Source organism: Crinia signifera, chromosome 12 (genome assembly GCF_055691185.1).
Source record: "Crinia signifera chromosome 12, ASM5569118v1, whole genome shotgun sequence".
In the NCBI taxonomy this organism is placed as follows: Eukaryota; Metazoa; Chordata; class Amphibia; order Anura; family Myobatrachidae; genus Crinia; species Crinia signifera.
The window spans coordinates 75,500,047-75,522,124 of NC_139228.1; the positions used below are offsets into that span (position 1 = coordinate 75,500,047).

The 22,078-nt window shown below is 44.2% G+C and overlaps 1 protein-coding gene across 4 annotated transcripts in view; it reads right to left on the minus strand.

Moving 5' to 3' along the window:
• PRPF39 (pre-mRNA processing factor 39) overlaps nt 1-22,059 on the minus strand; it is a 30,867-nt gene extending 8,808 nt beyond the window's left edge. Inside the window, exons 1-8 of one of the 4 annotated variants that reach the window (XM_083166702.1) lie at nt 21,276-21,414; nt 19,175-19,231; nt 18,963-19,088; nt 18,486-18,591; nt 18,235-18,353; nt 11,307-11,474; nt 502-652; nt 268-375 (exon numbers count right to left, since the gene is read on the minus strand). In XM_083166702.1, coding sequence (XP_083022828.1) covers nt 268-375; nt 502-652; nt 11,307-11,474; nt 18,235-18,353; nt 18,486-18,512 — 573 coding nt within the window. In that variant the 5' untranslated portion in view covers nt 18,513-18,591; nt 18,963-19,088; nt 19,175-19,231; nt 21,276-21,414. Of the gene's footprint in view, nt 1-267; nt 376-501; nt 653-11,306; nt 11,475-18,234; nt 18,354-18,485; nt 19,089-19,174; nt 19,232-21,275; nt 21,569-21,828 lie in introns of those variants that run through there. The other 3 variants (XM_083166700.1, XM_083166703.1, XM_083166701.1) reach the window with 3 other exon arrangements.
• Between the last annotated feature and the right edge of the window lie 19 nt (nt 22,060-22,078).

The following is a 22,078-nucleotide window of genomic DNA, read 5'->3' on the forward strand; positions in this document are numbered from 1 at the left end:
ATAAATTGTAAGGCCTACAGTATCCCAGAATGCTTTTGAGGTAGAATGCATGCAACCAGTTAGGAACCATGGGTTAGATTTATGAAGAACGGTGTTAATGCGCCAGTCAGCTCCTAATTGTCATTTTACAGGATAGTTAAGAGCCGATTGGCTGGTGCATTAGCACTTCGATAGGCTCAATAAGTCTCCCATTGTTTGAATTAGGATGGCCATAAATTAGAAAAAAATTTAAATCAATCTCCAAACAAAATCGAATATAAAACCTACTCCGTCCTCAAAGGTCCATCGCTTCTGGACTTCAGTTTCATTGGCGTTAAAAACCTCTTGATGCACTTCTATGATCCGATGTCGCATGTTCTCCACTTCAGTCGTTCGCTGTAAAACAAAATAAAAAAATTGAGGAAAGGTCAAATTTGAGGACCCTGCCAAACATATCCAATTTGATAGAAGTGCCGCTTACAATAAATCACCAAATACGATGACCCCTGCAGTGCCACTCACCTGTGCTGGGTCACTGATCTCCTCCAGACCGGTAGGATAGTCCATTTTAGAATTATGCAGATTCATAGCAGAAAGTTCTTTACGTAGCTCAACAAATTTGTCATCCGTTAAAAACGCTCGAGGTAGATTTCCCTGTATGTGCTCTTTAAACCTGGAGGTGGAAATAGCGTTAGGCCCATATAAGGTTTGAACGGCGAACATACGTAATTCAATTAAAGGAAGAAAGGTTATCAAACCTAGTCATCCATTCAATCTGTAAAGCAGCATTTCAAATCCAGTGAACTGAGCCCATGAGCCCTCCTCGAAAATGAACCCTCTGCGTAGTACAATACTTAATCTGTTAAATGATAGAGCACAGTGTCACTTGCTCCTGATGAAGCCGGGGGTGCATACCTCGGGGAAACGCGTTGAGCTTTCATAAAACTGCTGTTTGATCCATCCATCTACCAGTGACGTGTCCATCACCCACAGACGCCCCTCACCATCATCTGGATACCAATTTCTATGGGATATCTGCCTGATCCCTAATCTCCAGCCAATAGAGGAGGACTGTCTTATTGGGAAAAACCTGAGCCCTTGAAAATATAGGGCAACCTAGGACTCTTTCGTAACTCATTCCTGGACATTAATCGCCCAGACACCACGGGATGGTAATATACACAGCACTTTTTATCAGCCGCTTATACAAAAAAACAGCAAGTAGCCCTGAGATATATTTTATGATTGTGCACAAATATTCTTTAAGTCTACAATATTTGCATGAATAGGTGAATCGATTTAAATTAAATAAATGTATGTATTTTTATTTTAGAGAACCGTGTTGTTTTTCTAGTTCTTTGATACAGCCAGCGCCGGCACATATTTCTTCTTTTACACTGGTAAGAAGGATACATAAGCTGGGACACTTTATCAAATGAAGCCATAACTTAGCATCTATTTTGTTGATGCTGCAGGGAACCATTGTAAGCATTTTTTGTCATTCAAGCCCTCCCACACCCCACCCTCTCATGATACATTTGGGTCTCGTAAGTTCACAGGGAGCTTCCCTTTGAACACCCGGAATCAGTGGAGATTTACTTGTATACTTAGAAATAAGCTTTCTTCCTGGCAATATCTTCAACAAGGAAAACTTCGGAATTTGCAGTCATTTTGCAAGTTTTCCATTTAAAAATGGGGTGGTCTTGGAAATCATTCTTTCAGATTTAAGAGCCCCCATACACTAGACCAATTTGGTCACTTTTCACCAGATTACAACAGATCGGGCTGAGGAAACGGGTGAAAAGCGGCCAAAACAGATGTATTTGACATCTGATCCGCTGCTGTGATTATGTCCACAAATTCTTCATATCGCCCCTAGATCCAGTTCAAACTTTTAAAGTTGTGTTAAGCAGACTGTAGATATTCTTAAATCTGATGTCCACCCAGTTTTATAGTATCCAAATAAAAAAAAAAAGTGAGGTTGGCTGGCATATAAGCCAACGGTACCAAGATAGTTTACCATAACAACTCTACACATGCCGAGAGCACTTCTTAGGCTGCAAAGCAGGATCCCTGGGTCACACAGTTCTGCAGGAGGTAGGAAGACATAGGGCGTAAGAGGAGATGGAATGCAACCTACCCATATCTAATGCTCTCGCCACATTACATCTGCCACTCTCGCAGTGCAACATGGTTTTGCCAAGCCGCTTGCTTTACTTACACACGAGTCATGCTCAAGGTACAAAAACAAACATGGTATGAACAGGACAAGAAAAAAAAACTTATTTAAAGCACAGAACACAGGGGGGGGGGGGGGGGGGGGGGGGGGGGAGTGAATATTTATCTCCTTTTCTCATTGACAGAGATCAGTGGCTCCAAGCTTTTGTTCCTCTAACGTAGCCTTTATTGCTGGTTCGCCAATAGCACAGGGAGACGCTGAAGGCAAAACCTAAAGTGGTGCAGCATGGTTTAGCTCAATGGCAATGGGAGACTTCTTCCGCCATTACCAATATTATTTTGAAATAGCCCCAAGTTGGAAACCACTGACCTAGATCAATTGAATATCCTGTTCTGCTTATTCCAATGGAAGGAAGCTCCTGGCTCCCTGACTGCCACTGTATCGCACCAAATCAGTGATTGAATCCTTATGGATTCACACCAAATGAACGAGGACTTCACACCACGCTTAATTCTAGGACTTTAAATCAGTCTGGAGCACGGAGGCTGAAACTGCCAATTAAAGTGTGACCGTGCCGAAGCCACCAGAGCGGACATGCGTTGTACTTCTTGCCCAATTCAGTAATGCAAAAATTAAATCTCTTGTTCTGATATCACCGTATAAGCCACCAGTACAGTAACAAGATTTCTTGGGACATGGCGCTATGTAGTCTGGACACATCATGGAAACAGCACTTGAATGGAACTGGGCGAATCGCATGGCTTCAAAATATTGAATTCATTTTCCAGACCCCTTTCTAGGCCGTGTAAGCGATACTTGGCAACAGGCGAACGACCGAGCCCTGGATAAAAGGAGCAGATAGGATTTCTGGGAGGTGCAAATCCAACTGGGACACCAGTAACTGCTGCATCTTAGTAACGTCATTAACTCCGCCTCGATCAAGAGATTGACCATGTAAGACATGACCATAACACAAGACGCCATAACTGCCACCGATCTTCGTGAAAACCTACGGTGCCATCAACGGGGAAGAAATGGTATCATACTGGAACCGTGACGAGGCACTGGTGACCATCACAGACTAGAACATACAAGTAAACATATGTAGTATGAACATAATTCCTAGAACTTCTTACCATTCCAGGCTGTAGACAGAAGATCGCAATTGTATCTTGAAGCTATACACTTGACCATTAACCACACTCGCCCATTTAAGCTTTTTCATTAGGAGATCAAGTCACCGGCTGGTATTAAGGGCATGGTTATAATCAGAGGCATCCTATATGAAAATGAGAACTCTGCTCCTCACTTCTACGGGGGGAATTCAAGTGTTTTGCTAATGCTGACATTCCTGTTATGTAATGCGGTCATTTTGACAGGCTGGTAAGTAGTGGTTACTAAAATAAGTCCCCTTTTTTATAATGACAAAGCGTGTTGTAGTGTAAGCTGTCTCGTATTAAAAGCCCAAATATGAGAAAAAAGGGCAGAAGGAACCGATCTAGGCAAGGTAAGATATGAAAGTCTTCTCTACCAGACTGAAGAAATCTCTAAGAAACAGCCGTGACTGCTTTAACCTCCCACGCGGTGGCCACTTGGTCCAGCAAAATGAGATAGTACAGATTAGTACCTGTTAATAGGCTTTCCTCTACTCCACCATGGCAGCATACTTCTGGGTTACGCCCTCTTGGGTAGATATCTGGAAAGGAACACAAAAAAACAGACACTGCCCCTATATAAGGACCTCCTACCCTGGGCTCTGTGTCTTAAATTAAACAGCTCCATACACAACACATGTAACAACAAAACGGGTACGGGAAAACGGCTGCCATGGTGGAGTAGAGGAAAGCCTATTAACAGGTACTAATCTGTACTTTCCTCTACCTCCCCATGGCAGCATACTTCTGGGTATACCCAAGCAGTTTTATTTCACTGGGTGGGACAATCCATTATCATAATGAAAAGAAAAAAAGGATACGGTTACTTCACCATCTCCGTCCGTAGCCTGTACATTCTATCGTCATACTACTGCACTCAATATTTTGCTAGCATAAATGACTAGCATCTTGGGATGCCGTAACGTCTACCCTGTAGTGCTTGGTAAACGTGTGTGCAGATGACCAGCATGCTGCTCTGCATACTTCTTCTATTGACGTGGATTCCTTTTCGGCCCAGGATGCCGCCAAGGACCTGGTCGAGTGGGCTTTAAGCCCCACAGGAACTTCCAATTTCCTAATCTTGTATGCTTCCCTGATACATGTCTTTATCCACCTAGAAATGGTGGTTTTTGTAGCTCCCAGCCCCTTATTCCTGCCTTCCATCAGCACGAACAACCTTTTTGACTTTCTGAAAGGCTGTACTTTTCTTATATATGCTTTTAAGGCTCTAGTCACATCTAGATTATGTAACCTTTCTTCCTTAGCATTTTTAGGATCCGCACAGAAAGAAGGAAGGATTATTTCTTGATTGAGATGGAAACTGGAAACTACTTTTGGTAAAAAGGTAGGGTTTGTTCTCAGCACTGCCCTATCTTCGAAGAAATTTAGAAACGGTTCTTGTACCCACAGGGCCTGGAGTTCGGATACCCTCCTTGCTGACGTAATAGCTACAAGGAAGACCACTTTTATAGTGAGATAGTTGAGCGATATCTCTTCTATTGGTTCGAACGGAGCCTCTGTCAGTACGTTAAGAACCAAATTGAGGTCCCATGGGGCCATGGGGTTGTGGAAAGTTGGTCTAATCTTCTTGATCGCTTGAACGAACCTCTGAATGTACTTATTGTCCGCAATCTTGATGTCCAACATTGCCCCAATGGCCGAAATTTGCACTTTCAAAGAATTCGCCGCCAGCTTCTTTTCCAACCCTGCTTGCAGAAAGTCTAGAATGGTCGGGATTAATCTGGGGTTTTTGTTATTTTCTTTACAGAAGAACACATATTTGCCCCATATTCTATAATAAGTTGCTGACGTCGACATCTTTCTTGCCTTCAGTAGTGTATCCACTACCTTCTGAGAAAACCCTTTTCCTCTTAACGTCCTAGTCTCAGTAACCAGGCCGCCAGGCTCCAACTTGCTGGTTGCCGTTGATGATACCGACCCTGCCAAATGAGATCCTTGTGATCGGGTAGGACCCATGGCCCCCCTATCGACATACTTACTAACTTGGCAGACCAAGGTCTCCTCGGCCAGTATGGCAGGACCGCTATTACCGTGGCAGTTTCTCTCTGTACTTTGTTCAGGAACCTGTGGATAATTGTGAACGGGGGAAAGGCATATGCTAACTCCACTCTCCACTTTGCAGTGAGTGCGTCCGTCTGCCATGCTGTCGGTTCCCAGTGTCTGGAAATGAACCTCGGAACCTTCGCGTTGCTCGCCGTCGCCATCAGGTCCACTTCTGGCACACCCCATTTCTGTGTTGCTTGTGCGAACACTGCTGTTGACAACTCCCACTCTCCTGGGGTTAGCCTGTGCCTGCTCAGAGCATCTGCCCTGACATTTTCTTTTCCTGCCACGAACACTGCGGAGATGTTTCTGACATGACGTTCTGCCCATTTCAGGATAAGCGCCACTTCCGACATCAGCTTCCGGCTCCTTGTACCCCCTTGTTTGTTTAGGTACATGACCACTGACTGGTTGTCTGATCTTATTATCAGATCCTTGCCTCTTACTGGTTCCTGAAATTCTTGACATGCCAATAACACCGCCCGCATTTCTCTTACGTTTGAATGTTCCCGGCTCATAGCCTGGTCCCATTCTCCTTGTATCGACTGTTCTTCGCACACAGCGCCCCATCCTGTCTCGCTGGCGTCTGTTGTCACCATCACCTGTGGTCCGGTCGCGAACGACTTTCCTTTGGTCAACCTGTGCATTTTTGACCACCAAAGCAGATCTTCTACTGCCCCTTTTGACAGATATATTCTCTGCCTTCGGTCCTTTGCATCCCCGTTCCACTGTCTTAAGAAGCAATTCTGCAGTGTTCTGATGTGAAATCTGGCCCACCTGGCCGTGTCCAATGCGGCCGACATGAGGCCAAGTACCCTCATGCAGTCTTCTGAGTACACCGCCTTTTTCTTTAGCATTCCTCTTACTTCTTGTAAAAGTTTAAGCGTCTGTCCTTTGTTAGTTTTATAGTCATCTTTCGTGTCTAAAATGACCCCCAGGTATTTTACCTCTTGCTAACTTTTTTCGAGGTTGATTAACCATCCATGTGGTCTTAGGTAGTCCAGCACTACCCTTGTATGTGCCTCTGCCATTTCTTTGGTGTCTGCTGCAATTAAGAGGTCGTCCAGGTACGGCCAGATTGAGACGCCTAACACCCTTAGGTTGGCCACCAGTACCACTAGAATTTTTGTAAAGGTTCTCGGGGATGTTGACAGGCCGAACGGCAGCGATGTGAACTGGTATGTGATCTGTTTTAGGCAAAATCTGAGGAACTTTTGATGTCCTAAAAATATTGGAACATGTAAATATGCATCCTTTAAATCGATGGTAGTCAAAAACATCCCTCTTTCTATATCTGGCACAATGGATCTTATTGACTCCATTCTGAATCGTTTCACCTGAACGTAGGTATTTAGTCTCCTTATATCTAGAATAGTTCTGAATCCCCCTGAAGGTTTTTTCACGACGAAGAATCTTGAAAACCACCCCAGATCTTCGTCTTGTTTGGGAACTCTTATGACTACTCCTTGCTCCATCATGGTTTGTAGGCTGCTGAACAAGGCCGCCCTTTCTTCCAGATTGCTGGGAATAGGTGACACTTCCATCCAGTTTCCTGGTACTGTAACAAATTCTATTTTGTAGCCTGAGGTAATTACCTCCAGCACCCATTTGTCCTGTACTGACTGATGCCAGGCTTCTTGGTATTGCATCAGCCTGCCGCCCACTTTCTCTCTGGCGTCGTTGCTGGTTTTGCCTGAAGGCAAACCTGCCATCTCTACCTCTTTGGCCACGAAAACTATTTCTGTTACCGAGCCAAGGCCTGCGAAAACCTCTGCCCGGCCTATATGTTTTTGCTTCCCTGAAGTCCGTGGACTGGTACCGGGATGATTTATTAAATGACCCCCTTCTTGCGGCCTTATCCTGGGGTAGCCATACCGACTTACCCCCTGACACTTTCGTAATAATCTCATCCAAACAAGTAACTTCCCTGGAAAGGCAATGAGATTAACTTATTTTTGGACTGACTGTCCGCCGCCCAAGGCTTTAGCCACAAGGCCCTTCTTATAAATGCCGTTGTAGCGTTGGATCTGGCCGCCAAGCGCACCATATCAAGTGAGGCATCACACAAAAACTCAACAGCCACCTGTATGTTTTGTACCACCTTCAGTAACTCTGATCTTTTAATGCCGTCCAGCATGTCGGACTCTAGGTCTTGGCACCATGACCTTAAAACTCTAGTAGTCACCGCTGCCGCTGATGAGGCCTTCATTGAAGCCCCTATCGTCGTGTGCTGCTTCCTCAGACTCATTTCAATTTTTCTCTCGTGTGAGTCCTTAAATATATTCGCATCCTCTAATGGGAGCGTAGTTTTCCTTGAGATGCGTGCTATTGCCGCATCCACTTTAGGTGCCTCATCCCACTTTTTAACCTGCTCATGGTCAAAAGGGTACATTTTGGATACTCTTAAAAGGCACCGCCACCTTTTTATCGGGATGCCCCCATTCCTCTTCCACTACTTCCTGTAGCGTCTTAGACAATGGGAATTGTTTAGTTTTTTTCTTTTTGTCCTTAAACAGGAGGTCCTGAAGCTTGCCCTCCTCCTGAGGGTCTTCTATATTGAGTGACTTATGGACCAAACAGAGTAGGTTTTCTAGTAAGTCTGGGTTGAAATCCACTCCTTTTTCTTGGAAGACTTCGCCTTCCTCAATCTCTTCCTCTGCCTTCACCTGGCTCTGAACCCTCTGAGTCAGAAAGTACAGCTCTAGGCCTCTTCCCTGATGATTTGGCAAAATCTTCTTTAGACATAAAGGTGTCTGCCAGCTCAGTCTTGAGTAACTTCACCAAGTCTGTGATCTGGATAGATCCCATTTGCAGCGAACCTCTACATTTGCTGCACACTGAACCTGAGCATTCATCAGGCAACACTTTGTCACAAGATGAACACTTTCGCTTGTGTTTAGTTTTAACCTCGCTTTTTTCTTTGCCAGTTTCAGACCTAGCAAAAGAAACCCATATTCAAGCATATAAAAAAAAACTTTGTACTAAGCAAAAAACTGCATCTTTAATCCGGCTTACCCTGGCTTAATCGGCTGCTTTTTTTCATCCTCCATGTTAACCTCTAGCACCAGAGACTCACTGTAACAACATATGATCTCTATTTAGGCGAAAAAATAATATACCCAAGTCCCAGCAGCGCCGCTGCTTAACGGGACCTTACCCCAGTCTGCTGGTATCGGGAAAACTTCCACTGGCCTGCACCTCCGTGACAGACGCAGCTTCCACACTCACACGGCCGCCGGTATCTCTCTTCCACAAACGCTTTGAGACGCCTTCTGATGACCTCAGACGTCGGCCCGGCGTCTTTCTAATACCACGCGTGACGCCTTGCGTCACCACGCGCCGCGTCACGCTAGTGCGCCCGCTCCGTTTCCATGGCGCCTGTTTGTGCAGATACCGGCGCCATTACCCGCAACCGCTCCCGGCGGCGGGGTACTCCAGCAGACGGACGGCCCAACTGCCCTTGACAGCGGGAGTCCTATTATGCCATTACCCCTTACTGCGCTCGGCAGGGGAGCCAGCTCTACAGCCTCTTCACAGGGTAAGCCCATACATCTACCCGGAAAGGAAAAAAAGACACAGAGCCCAGGGGAGGAGGTCCTTATATAGGGGCAGTGTCTGTTTTTTTGTGTTCCTTTCCAGATATCTACCCAAGAGGGCGTAACCCAGAAGTATGCTGCCATGGGGAGGTAGAGGAAAATTCAATGTTACATTGTGGTCCCAATAACACCTGTATCCATATATAGAGGTCTCCTGTATATCTTCAAAGCAATTAACCTATTAAAAACTAGGTATAACGCGTTTCGACCCTCATGAGGGTAATGAGACGACATGCAGCATAAAACATGGCATGTATACATACCCACTCTCCGTCTCTCCTGCACCTCGGCAGAAAAGATTGGGACATATACTAATGGTTGCCCGAGCCGGCTAACCGCAGGCAGATTTTGTGGGGACACCCAGATCCCGCGATAGGGTGCCCGAAAGACAGCCAAGAAATATACTTTCATTTCCTGAAATTATATACAATGTAAGTAGTCATCTACTACAATTTAAGTCCGACTACGAGCACAGTCGGTGAATAACATGTCGATATGCCGACAATTATAACTAGAGTAAAGAGAAACGCATCCATTCCGTTAGACCATATTACTCTTTTCTTCTAATGCTGTCACACCTACCGACAAGTATATGAAGAGAGTAATGCCACTTATGCTGTTTACGCTACTTACAAATGTTGATCATACACGGATCAATGAAATTAACGTGTCATATAGTCAGACCTATGATTACACACCCCCAATCATCTCATGAATATGCATTAGATGGGTGGAATAAAAGGAGCTTCCGGACGCACACCGGGTGGTCCTGAGGAAGCGTTCTGAGCGAAGCGTACGCTGACCGACTAAACACACTCAGTGTGTTGTAAATCCCCTCTTCCCCATCCCACTTACAATGTTATAAAATTTATCTGTACCGCTGCGCAACCTAGGTCACTGGTTCATTCCGTGACCAAGACGCGAGTCTGGCGCCAGACTCAGCGTCATCTGAGCTAGCCGGGTGAACGAGGCAAGTGCACGCCTGCACACCTCCGATATAGTTCACCAACGCTCAGTACACAGGAGACGGAGCAGTCTCAGGGGCTGACAGCTGCACCATACGGGACTACCCGATCTGCATACTCTAACCTGATCTGACAAGGCGGTCTCTGTGAATGATACAATCTGATGCATACGAGTTAGCACCTAAATGTATCAAACAATAGAGACATCAGACTTAACACCGCAAGTCTTTTGTCCAAACAGAGAGCATTCACTCTCTTGTGGTTGCACACCGTACTTAAAACATATATACATAGGGTAGAGGAGATCTGGGGTCACACTGAGTCAGAGGAACATCTCCCCTTTTTTATTAAATGTTATCATTCTTGTATGTGTGGTTTTATTTCGCAAAATTTTTTTTTATATAAACTTAATAAACGTTATGTATTATGAGTCTCACTTTTTTTCTTAGGTGCACCAGCAAAAGGCATTCTTTCTGTCTTTCCTACTCTTAAGGTCCCAGTATCCACCAATGGCCGTGCTTTCTGTGCTAGAACGCATTACATCCAGTTCACATCGCACGCTGTTGTAGAGCATTGCATGCGATTTGAACTAGATGCGCTACGATCTAGTAAAGAACGCAATGAGTACAAAACAAAAAAAAGTGTGTGGGCATTATAAGACTGGTCGTGCATCATCAGTAAAAATATTTTATTTTTGTCAGAATGCTCTAAAGACTAAAAACTGATGGATCAAAAAACTTAAGCTCAGTTAAATCAGCCAGTTACGGTACATTTTTAGGTTCAAAGCATTAAAATAATGTTTAAACATCTTAGGGGGGGGTATTTAATCCCAGATTCCAACTGTCGGGATGATCTGACAGTCAAATACAGTCTGTTTCCGACAGTCGTTAATTAATGTACCGTATGTTGTGTCGGAAAGTCTGTAAATTGTTGAAAATTCGACAATTTGCAGTCGTTTCCGACAAAACAGATCTGACATAAAAAATAAAAAAAAGTTGGATCTGGCAGCCTTCAAATGGCGCCAACAAGAGCAGCATTGAATAGGTGAGTGACGATCTTTCCATTGTCAGTAAAACACCGGCACAGATTAAATAACCCACTTAGCATTTCATAACAAAAAGGTCTAGTTTGGTTTGACACTGTATTCACTCCTTACTCGTGTACTCATTTGCAGGCTTTGCACGTTCCAGGACCGGTTTCACAGTCTTAATACACCGTACTCTTAAACGAGTTCAATTAACCCATTCATTCACAGATCAATACACCCTACTTTCAATTAGGATCCCTTAAGAAAAGTTTAACATGGTTCATAAAACAACATCAAGTATAGAAGCGTCTCCGTAGCGATGCTGTATTAATATCAACTTACTTGTAAAAATGGGTAGCGTATAGTTGTGTAGGAATCCCCAGCAGGCGGCTGTAAATGGATGTAACCCCGCTTAGGTTTCCTTGCTCAGTTTCATAGGTTATATACATTTCCCATAGCTTGTCGGAATGAAAGTCTAAACCTGCTGACATAATGCCATGCTCAAATGTTCTGAAAGACAGAAAGGCACTGAATTATACATGTGTGTAGCGATCTGAAAATACTTACGCACAAACACTGCAGTCAAAACGCAAGACAGATGAAGCAGATTAATAAATCCAATCTAGGCAAGTAACTTGTTACAGAAATAAATTAACAAAATAGAAATACTTTTTTTTAATAGTATATGGAAACTTGTGTCTCTGCCACAGGGGACATTGGATAGAGACCATAGAGGAAAGGAGGTTGGGCAATAAATAGTTTATTTTTCTGGGTTAGCCCGTGCTGCACAGGCCAGGAAGTTTTCATATAGCAAAGTCTAAAGGTGCACCCACACGGAACGATGGCGGAAGCACCCAGACATCGTTCAAGAGTGTATTGTGCGTGCACACTGAATGATTTGATATACTTCACAAAAGATTGGTCTATGGCAGGGGTGGCCAAACCGGTCCTCGAGATCTACAAACGGTCCACGTTTTCCAGGTTACCTAGCTGGTGTACAGCTGTAGTCATTACTAACTGTCACATTTTAAAACCTGCTGCATTCATTCCTACTATAGATCCATAGGTTGCCTGGAAAACATGCACCGTTGGTAGATCTTGAGGGCAGGTTTGGCCACCCCTGGTCTATGGTCTTCCTGCATCCAAGGAGAGAGAAAAAAAAAAAAAGCACAGTATTTTGTACAAGGTTTTCAAAAACAACGGGTAAAGACAAAGATAAAATGGCGTTACCAGTGTATAAAGTTGATAGCGGGTCCAGACCTGTGCCTTCTATGTTGAGACATCACATCAAGAACACTCAGCCTCAAGTCCACCAGCTCTAAGCCGCTACTTCGTGGGACAAACCTGGAATCCTCACCCATTTACAGACAGCGACACCCCAGACTAACACCCAGCCTGCAGATATTGCTTCCAGACCATACAACAACTCATAGCGTCAATTTAACGAGACTACCTCAGTCAGATTCAATCAACATTTGGACTGGCATTAAGGTCACAGAGCACCAGCACCCTATTCCATTGTCAGTGCCCAAAAAAATAACACTGGCCTTCAGGAGTGCTGGGCCATCAGCCAGCCTGCCAATACCGGGTCAAGATACAGTCCTTTGAAGAGAAGATGATCTTGCCCAAATGAAAGCAGCTATAGACTGGCGTGTGGGATAGGACTAGCATGCCATGAGAGGCTAGTCCAGAGCAATGAGCATGAAGGTGCCTGTAATGCCTCACAGGGCACCGCCCAAATAATAAGGGTCAGTAGCGAAGGAGGAGAGGGGGGGGGGGGCTTAAAGACAAAGTATATCAAAAGAAAACTCCAAGGAACCGAAAGTGCATCAAAGTGAAAAAAAAAAAAAAAAAAAAGAAAAATCGGCCCCCATTTCTCCACCCCGGGATATAAACCGCTTATACCAGGGCTGGGCAATTGCGGCCCTCCAGATGTTGATGAACCACACATACCAGCATGCCTTGCATCAGTTTTAGCATGGCCACATAGCAAAACTAATGCAAAGCATCCTGGGATGTGTAGTTAATATTTCATTCTGTATATGGAACATAAGACTCCCTTTCTGAGTACCTGAAAAGTCGCTTCTTGAGTAACATCCCTAAGCTCCTGAGGCAGAAGCAGCAGTGCGGAAAATCTACTACACGATCAGCAGACTTGTCCAGCAGAGAGTGGCCAGCCTGCAAGGATAATGGAGTCTGGATGTGAAGGTGAAAATCTATCCTTCTGGCCAGAAATTACGTCTGAAAGATCGAGGAATGGAAGTAGGAAAGAGACTCTCCCATGTCGAAGGTAAACCCATCATCCGTAGGACTTTCATGCATTGTGCAGAAACTCTCAGTACCGAAAAGAGGAATTGATGAAATATCTAGCAATACAATCTTGTCCCTAGAAAGAAGTACTCGTTGAACTTTAGTGTGTAAGTGGGCTCCCAGATGCTCCAAACTTTACTTTTGGCAGTTAATAAGCCACTTGTGGAACTGAAGCAGCTGAATGATGAGGGACAGATGTTCTTGCTGAGAGACTTCTTAATGGAATGCCAAGAGACCTGTCTAGGTAAAGTATTCTGATGCTGTAGGGCAGCCAACTAAGAAGCGGTTAACAACCCGAAAAGGCAAATCCCGAAACTGGCAGTGGTCCAAAACCACAAACTGCTGCAACAGCCAATGTTGGAGCAAAATGGGAATATGCAGGTAAGTAGCCATGTAAACAAGAGATGCCAGGAAGTTCCCCCCTCTTCTAGGGAACCTGGGACCACCCTTAGAAACAGGCTTGAGGCAGCTGTAGAAGTGATTAACAACCAGTGAAAGGACACAAAGGATCTCACCATTGAAAGGCAGATATAAAACAGCTCACCAAATGCAAAACCAAAAGGCTTTCCTAACTGCCACTGCCGTGGCTGTAATCAGAGCGGAGCAAATAATGGGAGTCTAAAAGATGCTTCTCTTAGCAAGGTCGCCACCTCTTGACATTCTCCACCATTAAAAGAGGGGGGGGGGCGTACCTGACCAAAAAAACACCAGCACGTCTCCAAAGCAAGGGTAACAAAAGCAAGGCTCATTGGCTCACCTGCAGGTTAAAAAAAATATGGAAGAATCCACAAACAGAAATCACCCAGTTTAATCTAGTAGAATTTTTTATTTTTTTTTAATTGAAATCTGACACCCCTTTTTAGGAAGGGCCCAACTTTCCATTATTAAGGCCTCCATGCTCACAAGACTAGTATGTGCTTTCCCAGGAACAAAATTAACTGTTGGAAAAAAAATCCTCTGGAAGGGAGGAATCTTTAGAATCCTCTTCATTGCCTGACTGAAGAGGTATAGGTAACAAATGCTTAGGAGAACATAGGAAAAGCAGGATCCAGCAAGTGAAGTGAAAACTTGGACTATGCCCTGGACAGACAGAGACCATGTAATAATCAGTGCTGGTATCTTTATGATCACACTTATGTGTGGGCAATGTATAAAAGGTCAGAAGCACTAACAATTCCGATATCTGCAGGTGTCATTGCCCCATTCACAGCCACTGTGGTGGCTGCATGTGGGTGATCTTGCCACAGTTGTTGGATCTCTTGCATGCATACTGGAGCTGGCAGGGGCAGACAGTGCATCTATAAAACGCTGAAGGATGGGGGCACTTTGTCAGCTCGTCACTTAACGTGCCACTGCCTCAGCGATTCCACTCCGATGGAAGAGCATTGTATTTACAGGTGCACTGAAGAATGCATCATTTAATACTTACACCATTCCATTTTACCCTTAGCTGCCTATGAACTTATGTGGTAGCTAGATTTGCGATATCCTCTAGCCAACACTTAGGATGCCACCAGGTCCAATATATCAAAAGTTTCCATTAGTGTGTCTATTAAGGAGAATTCTTATATAGGTGTACACCCGATGATTATTGTTCTAGAAACGTACTTCAGTACACCTGACCTGTGTTGGTGAGGAAGTGGTGACATTTGATAGTTCTTTTAGATCTGGTGGACCTGCTCATAAATTGAGCATCCTTGAATGATAGTTCATTCATTTATAACCCATTACATCCTGGCCCCTCCCATCAACCCGGCTACGCTACTTCTGTGTCGGCCAACCTGCCAGACGCTTAAGCATACGTATAGATTAATGTTTTAGATTTCCTGTGCAGCTAAATACCACTTTGCTAGAGCCTGAAAGCAAGGAACTCCAGTTTCATCAGGAACAAGTGAACCAGATTTTTTTTTAGAATAAAATATTTAACAAGTCTCCAAAACACGGTGGATCCGTTTCACGCAATCTGGCCTTCTTAGTAGGTTTTACATTACGCGACCCTTCCTGGTCTTATAAGATTGTCCTCTTCCTCCTCTTATCTACTTCTATTCTATGGTCCCTCTCCTACTCTTCTCTTACTTCCTCTCATCACCGACTTGCTCCCTCTCTTACTTCCCTCTACTTCTTTGGGTCTTCTGTTCCTGGGACCAGCTTCCGTCTCACGACCTCACTCTCCTGTTTAAATATCCTCATTAGCCCTCATGAAACATTCTACATTGGTTTAGGCTGCTCAGCAGTTCAGTCATTCTTCTTGTGGACAATGTTGACAGGCTAATATCTCAATGTTTCCCCATTCTTTAGAGATTTCCCATTTCCTTTTTTCGCTCAGCCATGTTACTTTGTTTCTCTCTCATACTAGGGCCCATACACACTAGAAGATTATCTTTCCAATCTGGCTGTTTGGAATGAAAATCCAGAATATTTTGGGAATAAATTACAATTAGCCATTTGCGACAAAAAGTTCGAAAATAGACAAGAACAGTCATCTGCACAAATGAAATTTAACTAATTTGTCTGAATGACCATTTCCGTCTATTTTCCATGTTTAGGGATCAAATGGTCAATTGTCATTTGCTACCCAAAATTTCCAGATTGGAAAGAATCTTCTAGTGTGTATTGGGCCTCGTCAGTCAATTTTGACTGCCTCAAGGTGGTCCTTTGTTAATTGCTTAATTACAAATCATTTTCTTGTCAGCATTATATAATCTTTTTTTTCTGCCTACAATCACGGTTCATAAAATACTGTTGCTTTATTATTTATTTACAGTTTCTTATATAGCGCACACATATTCCCCAGCACTTTACAGAGAATATTAAAACAGTCACATCAGTCCCTGCCCCAGTGGAGTTTACAATCTATATTCCCTACCACATGTACACACACACACAGACATTCTAGGGTTAAGTTTTGTTGGAAGCCAATTAACCTACCAGTATACACACACACAGACATTCTAGGGTTAAGTTTTGTTGGAAGCCAATTAACCTACCAGTATATTTTTGGACTGTGGGAGGAAGCCGGAGTACCCAGAGTAAACCCACGCAAGCACGGGGAGAATATACAAACTCCGCACAGTCAGGGCCATAGTGGGAATCAAGCCCATGACCTCAGTGCTTCGAGGCAGTAATGGGGAGGGGGGGGGGGCTGCTTAACATAGAATTTGACGGCAGATAATATCCCAAGCATGTTTAAATTGTACTACTGTATTTGCGTCTACCACCTGTTGGGAGGCTATTCCACTTATCTACTACTCTTTCTGTGAAAGAATTCTTCTTCACATTTCCCCTGAATCTTTCTCCCTCTAGTTTCAGTGCATGTCCTCGTGTTCTGTTGCTCCTCTTCCTGTGAAGAATGTCTCCCACCTGTACCTTGTTAAAGCCCTTGATATATTTGAAAGTTTCTATCATGTCCCCCCTTTCCCTTCTCTGCTCTAAAGTATACATATTAAGATCTTTTAGTCTTTCCTGGTACGTTTTGTGATGTAGGCCATGCACCATTTTAGTTGCTCTTCTTTGTACAGTCTCTAATGTATTTATATCCTTCTGGAGATATGGCCTCCAGAACTAAACACAATACTCTAGGTGAGGTCGTACCAATGACCTATACAGTGGCATTATTACTTCTTTCTTTCTACTGCTGATACCTCTCCCTATGCAACCAAGCATCTGACTTGCCTTCTTCATTGCTTTGTTACATTGCCTACCTGCTTTTAAGTCCCCTGAAATAGTGACACCTAGATCCCTCTTTTCCTCAGTAGTTTCCATTATAGTGCCATTTATACTATATTGAGTCTTTGGATTTCTGAGACCCAAGTGCATGATTCTGCATTTTTTGGCATTAAACTGTAGTTGCCATTCTCATGACCATTTCTCTAATCTGCCTAGATCCTCAATCATTTGTTTTACCCCTCCTGGTGTGTCTACCCTGTTGCATACCTTTGTGTCATCTGCAAAAAGGCACATTTTACCCTCAATTCCATTTGCAATATCACCAATAAAGATATTAAAAAGCACCGGTCCAAGTACAGATCCCTGGGGTACTCCACTTGTAACCTTTCCCTCCTTTGACTGTACTCCGTTTACTACAACTCTGTTTTCTGTCCTGCAACCACGCTCTTATCCATTCAACTATCTTAGAATCCAATCCCAAGCTTTCAAGTTTATTTAACAGTCTGCGATGTGGGACAGTGTCAAAAGCTTTACTAAAGTCTAGATAAGCTACATCTACAGCCCCACCTTGAACTATTACTTTAGTCACCCAGTCAAAAAAGTCAATAAGATTTGTTTGACATGATCTTCCCCCAGTAAACCCATGCTGTTTTGGATCCTGTAAATTGCTGGTTTTGAGATATTCTACAACTCTTTGTTTTAAGAGTGTTTCCATCAATTTCCCTACTACTGATGTAAGGCTCACTGGTCGATAGTTGCTTACCTCTTCCTTGCTTCCACTTTTGTGCAGTGGGACTACATTCGCTGTTTTCCAGTCCTCTGGGATTACTCCAGTACATAGTGACTGGTTGAATAATTCTGTTATTGGTTTTACCAGCTCCCCTTTAAGCTCTTTTAGTATCCTTGGATGTATCCCATCTGGCCCCATTGATTTATCCACTTTCAGTTTTGAGATTTCTGTGAGGACTTTCTCCTCTGTAAATGTACTGGTCTCTCCCTCAGTTTTCTGACTATACTTGCAACTTAACTGTGGCCCCTTCCCCTCTCTTTCAGCAGTGAATACTGAGCAGAAATAATTATTAATATTATCTGCTATGAGCATCCATCAACCGTCGCCACTGCTATACCCCATGGTCTCACTCGTGTCCCCTAACCTTTGTATATGCCCAATTTCATATCTAAAAGCCAGCAGGTAAGGTGGAATATTGACCCATATCAGGGATTGGAGATATACTCTATCATACTATATAAGTCTTACAACTGTAGCTTTTGCATGTGTTCAGTAGAAACTCACCCTCTCAAAGTGTTACAGGTCTCCGGGTCAGCAGGATCCAATGTCTCTTTTAAGAACTGGATATAATGAATCCACAGATCAACACTTAATGTTATAGCCTGAATTCCTCTACGATACACCTGCACAAAAGAGAAGGGGAAACAAAAAAAACAGACCAAGGAGGATGATACACTGGTTCCAAATGAAAAACTTGTATTCGGTCAACCTTACAAATGCTAAATATTTGGAATTTCATTGAAATCTGCCATTACCATTGAAGTGGAGGTTGGATAGAACATGGTTTATGTTCTGAGCCCCACTTGCAGTATCTTGGATCTTCAGTGTGCAGATGTATTCTTAGCAGGAGCTGAGGGCTGGCTTTGGGGTACAGACCATAAGGCACAGACCCATTAGAATCGCATTCACAGCTTCTGACCACAAATTCATAGCAAAAGCAACACAATGTAACCAGCAGAATTAAAAACTAAGCCACCACACAACGAATGACAGAAAAGACCTGCCCCTACATGTTAAGCTGCAGTGTAATAGAGGGTTGCACTGCACAGCTTGACAAACTGTGGAGATATAACGCACCTGTCAACAAAGAAAGGAGATATTAGCACAAATGTCACCGCTCGTGACAAATGTCATAATAATAATCCTGCTTTAATTGTACACAGGGCCTGCATTAGTGTCCGTGCTAAATAGCGTCTGGTCTTCTCGGTCTGTCTACGCAAACATCAAATTACCTCATCCGCTTCCATGATGTTATTGTTCCGCTTCTCCAAATCCGCATACTTCTTCCAGTAGCCGTAACAATACGGATAATGAGCGAGAAATGTGTCAAACGCTTTCCGGGAAGCAGCAATGTGATTCTAGATAAAGAAACAAACGGGTGGTCAGATGGTGCTGTGCCAAATACGCAGGGATAAATTGTATATTTAAAAAAATATACACATACATACAACCTTGAAGCCTTGGTTTTTGACGATTATAATCTGCCATGTGTTTTGGTCCTCTTTAAAGAAAAATGAAACATATTTATACGGTTTATCGCAGAAGTAGGCAAGCCTGCCTTGTCAGTGATTGCAGCAGCTGTATCAAAGCCCGAGATCTTATATAGCCTAAGCTAGGATAATATTTACATTTATGGTTCATATGCTTCAATAAGTACACACTACAATATGCCGGTACAATGGGTACACTTTGTGACAAAGATTCCCTGAATTAGTTACTGGGTTTTTTTTCTATAGGGAGGAAACAAAAAACCTATATAGCCCTATACAAACCGCATTTGCCATTGCAAGACCAGCAGCAGAACCAAAAAAGAATGCTTCTCTACCCACATGCAGCATTGGCCAACAACCATCAGTGATTTGAAATCATTGATGGTTTATGGCCGATCTACAATAGTTTTGACATAGATTGGGGGGGGGGGGTTTCTCTCCATCAATGTCAATCAATCCCCCCCCCCCCCCTTTCCCCCAAGGGGGCCAGGACACGGAGCACAGATCCGCTCCCAACACCCTTGAATACCCACCCGCATGTTTTGATTGGCCAACATGGCCAATCAGTCAAAGAAAATGGATGACCATCGATAGGTTAAAAACATCAATGGTCATCCATTGCATAGTATGCCACCATCAATGGCCAGATGCACTATTACCATCGATGTCCATCCCAACCCACATGGAGCCTATCATCTGAGTCTGATCAGGCCTCCACTAATACATTTGCAAATATGACACTGACTTCCTTTGTGGTGTAAAAAGGCCAGTATTAAAAAAAAAAAAAAAAAAAAAAAAAAAGCCGGACATCCATGTGGGATTCAGAATCTGATGACGCCAGTGACAGAACCTACTTCATACTGAACAACACTTGCTAAAGCCGCTTGTTGGCGTCAGGATGAAGAGCAACAAGTTGTTCCACTGACTGAGGTAGAAAGGGGTTGAAGTAGAAATTCTGGCACCTCCGCGTCCCTGGGATCAGACAAGTGACTTCGGGTTCCAAAAACGTTTGGATGGTAACCCAGAAATGCATCCATGTTCTAAGGTCAGGACATCGGCGAATAAAGAATCCATCATTTAGCATTTTATGCTAAACTTACATGATCACCTTCACAATGTTGATAACTATGGGCAGGGGCACAAACCACAATGGGTAATTGCAGGAGGTAAGCCTCCATTAACCATAAGCCAACCGGGTCCAGAAGTAACAGGTGTTCTCTAATGACGTTGGGTACTTAATTCACCCAGTGAGAACTTACAGGAATTCTTCCAAAAATGACTTCAACTAGATCGTAATAATACGGTTCAATTCAAGCCCAAAGTGGGTCTTCACAAGGAGAGAAAAAGTGGATGAGATTGAGAAGATTAGCTGCCCAGAGAATAAGTGCGGCCCAAGTGAGTCACAACTGTTTCTACAGAGGCCCATACTCATCCATGTTCGGAAGCATGAGTCGTGCAGCACCCTGTACTAGCCTCAAACTTCATAAGAGTTGCTTCAGCCCCTAAAACGTTTCATTTGCTGTACAACTGATCAGTCTACAAAAGAATGACGTCTCATCTTTTTTGACCACAACACTCTAGGAGAGGAACTATTATTTTAAACTGCGCATACCTTATAGATGTAATAGCTTAACCTCACGTTTCCCTGCAAGAAGGGGCAAAGTAACAATATTCTTTAATGTGTTACATAGCTTGTACTTGGTTTCACTTTACCAAGGTCCCAGAAGTAATCAGAGGATGAAATGGAATCTATAGCAGTCATATCATCCAATAATCCCCTCACTGTAACTTGGACAGCTGTTAGTATGTGAACCAGAAGACCGGAGGGAGCATAGTATCGCTCCTCCATGGAAGTGGGAAAAAGCTGAAGATCACCTATGAGAAGGGTCAAGGGTTGGGATCCAGTTTTCCTTGAAAGCTCTGAGAGTGAGGCCTGCCTAGCATGTAGGTCAGAAACAAGAGTGCAGAGAAAATAACCCGGGGGACGGGACACATATGGAGGAAAAGTATCGTAGGTGGCAGATATTGAACTCCCTCTAGTGTTCTGCTACTGACCTCTTGCTCCACATAATGCAGCAGGTACGTCCAGGTGTTGAAGTCCTCAGTATTCGCTTCCAACACCTTCCAGTATTTATCAAACTCGGGAGGAAAAGGCGGCTCTGGGGGCTCAGCGGCCTCCTCCCCCACCCTGACCACATCCTGCTCCGGGGACTGCTCCATGGGCGTCACTTCCAGGACGTCTTTATTGGCTGGTGCTGCCTCAGGCATGGCCGCCGAGTTGTCATCTGCCTCTTTCAGCGGGGGACTGGGATCTGCCTTCACATCCGCCATCTTCACCGTATATTCCTCTAGATTTGTTGAGGAGGGGAAAAGATATATTAAAAAGAACCCAAAATAATGTCTATGTACAATATACAGAGCACCGTACTAGTTAATAGTGGCAACTGCACGACTCAGCAGCACTGGAGCGCTGGCCTACAGGAGATATGAGGCACGGCGGCCTATGGAGGTATATTGCTCAGAGGGGACGCACAGCAACACGCGGGGTAACAGTCCAACACACCCAGCCCTGAGGGCACTGGCCCCGCTCCCTGGGCCTCATACATACCGGTAACAGAGCCTGGGCCTGGTCTGCAGCGCGCACACGCGTCTCTTACGTCCCGGTCACCTCGGCAGCGCCTCTCCACAGTCTCCTGGGCGCCTCAGCTGCAGCAGCTCGCCAATAACACGCGCCGTCAGACAGGGCCACACCGCCCAGCGCGCCCGCACACGTTGGGTAAGCACGTCACTGCGTCGTCGTGACCACAACCACGGCCTGACCCGTTCCTGCGTGTTTACGTCATCACGTCAGAGTGCGT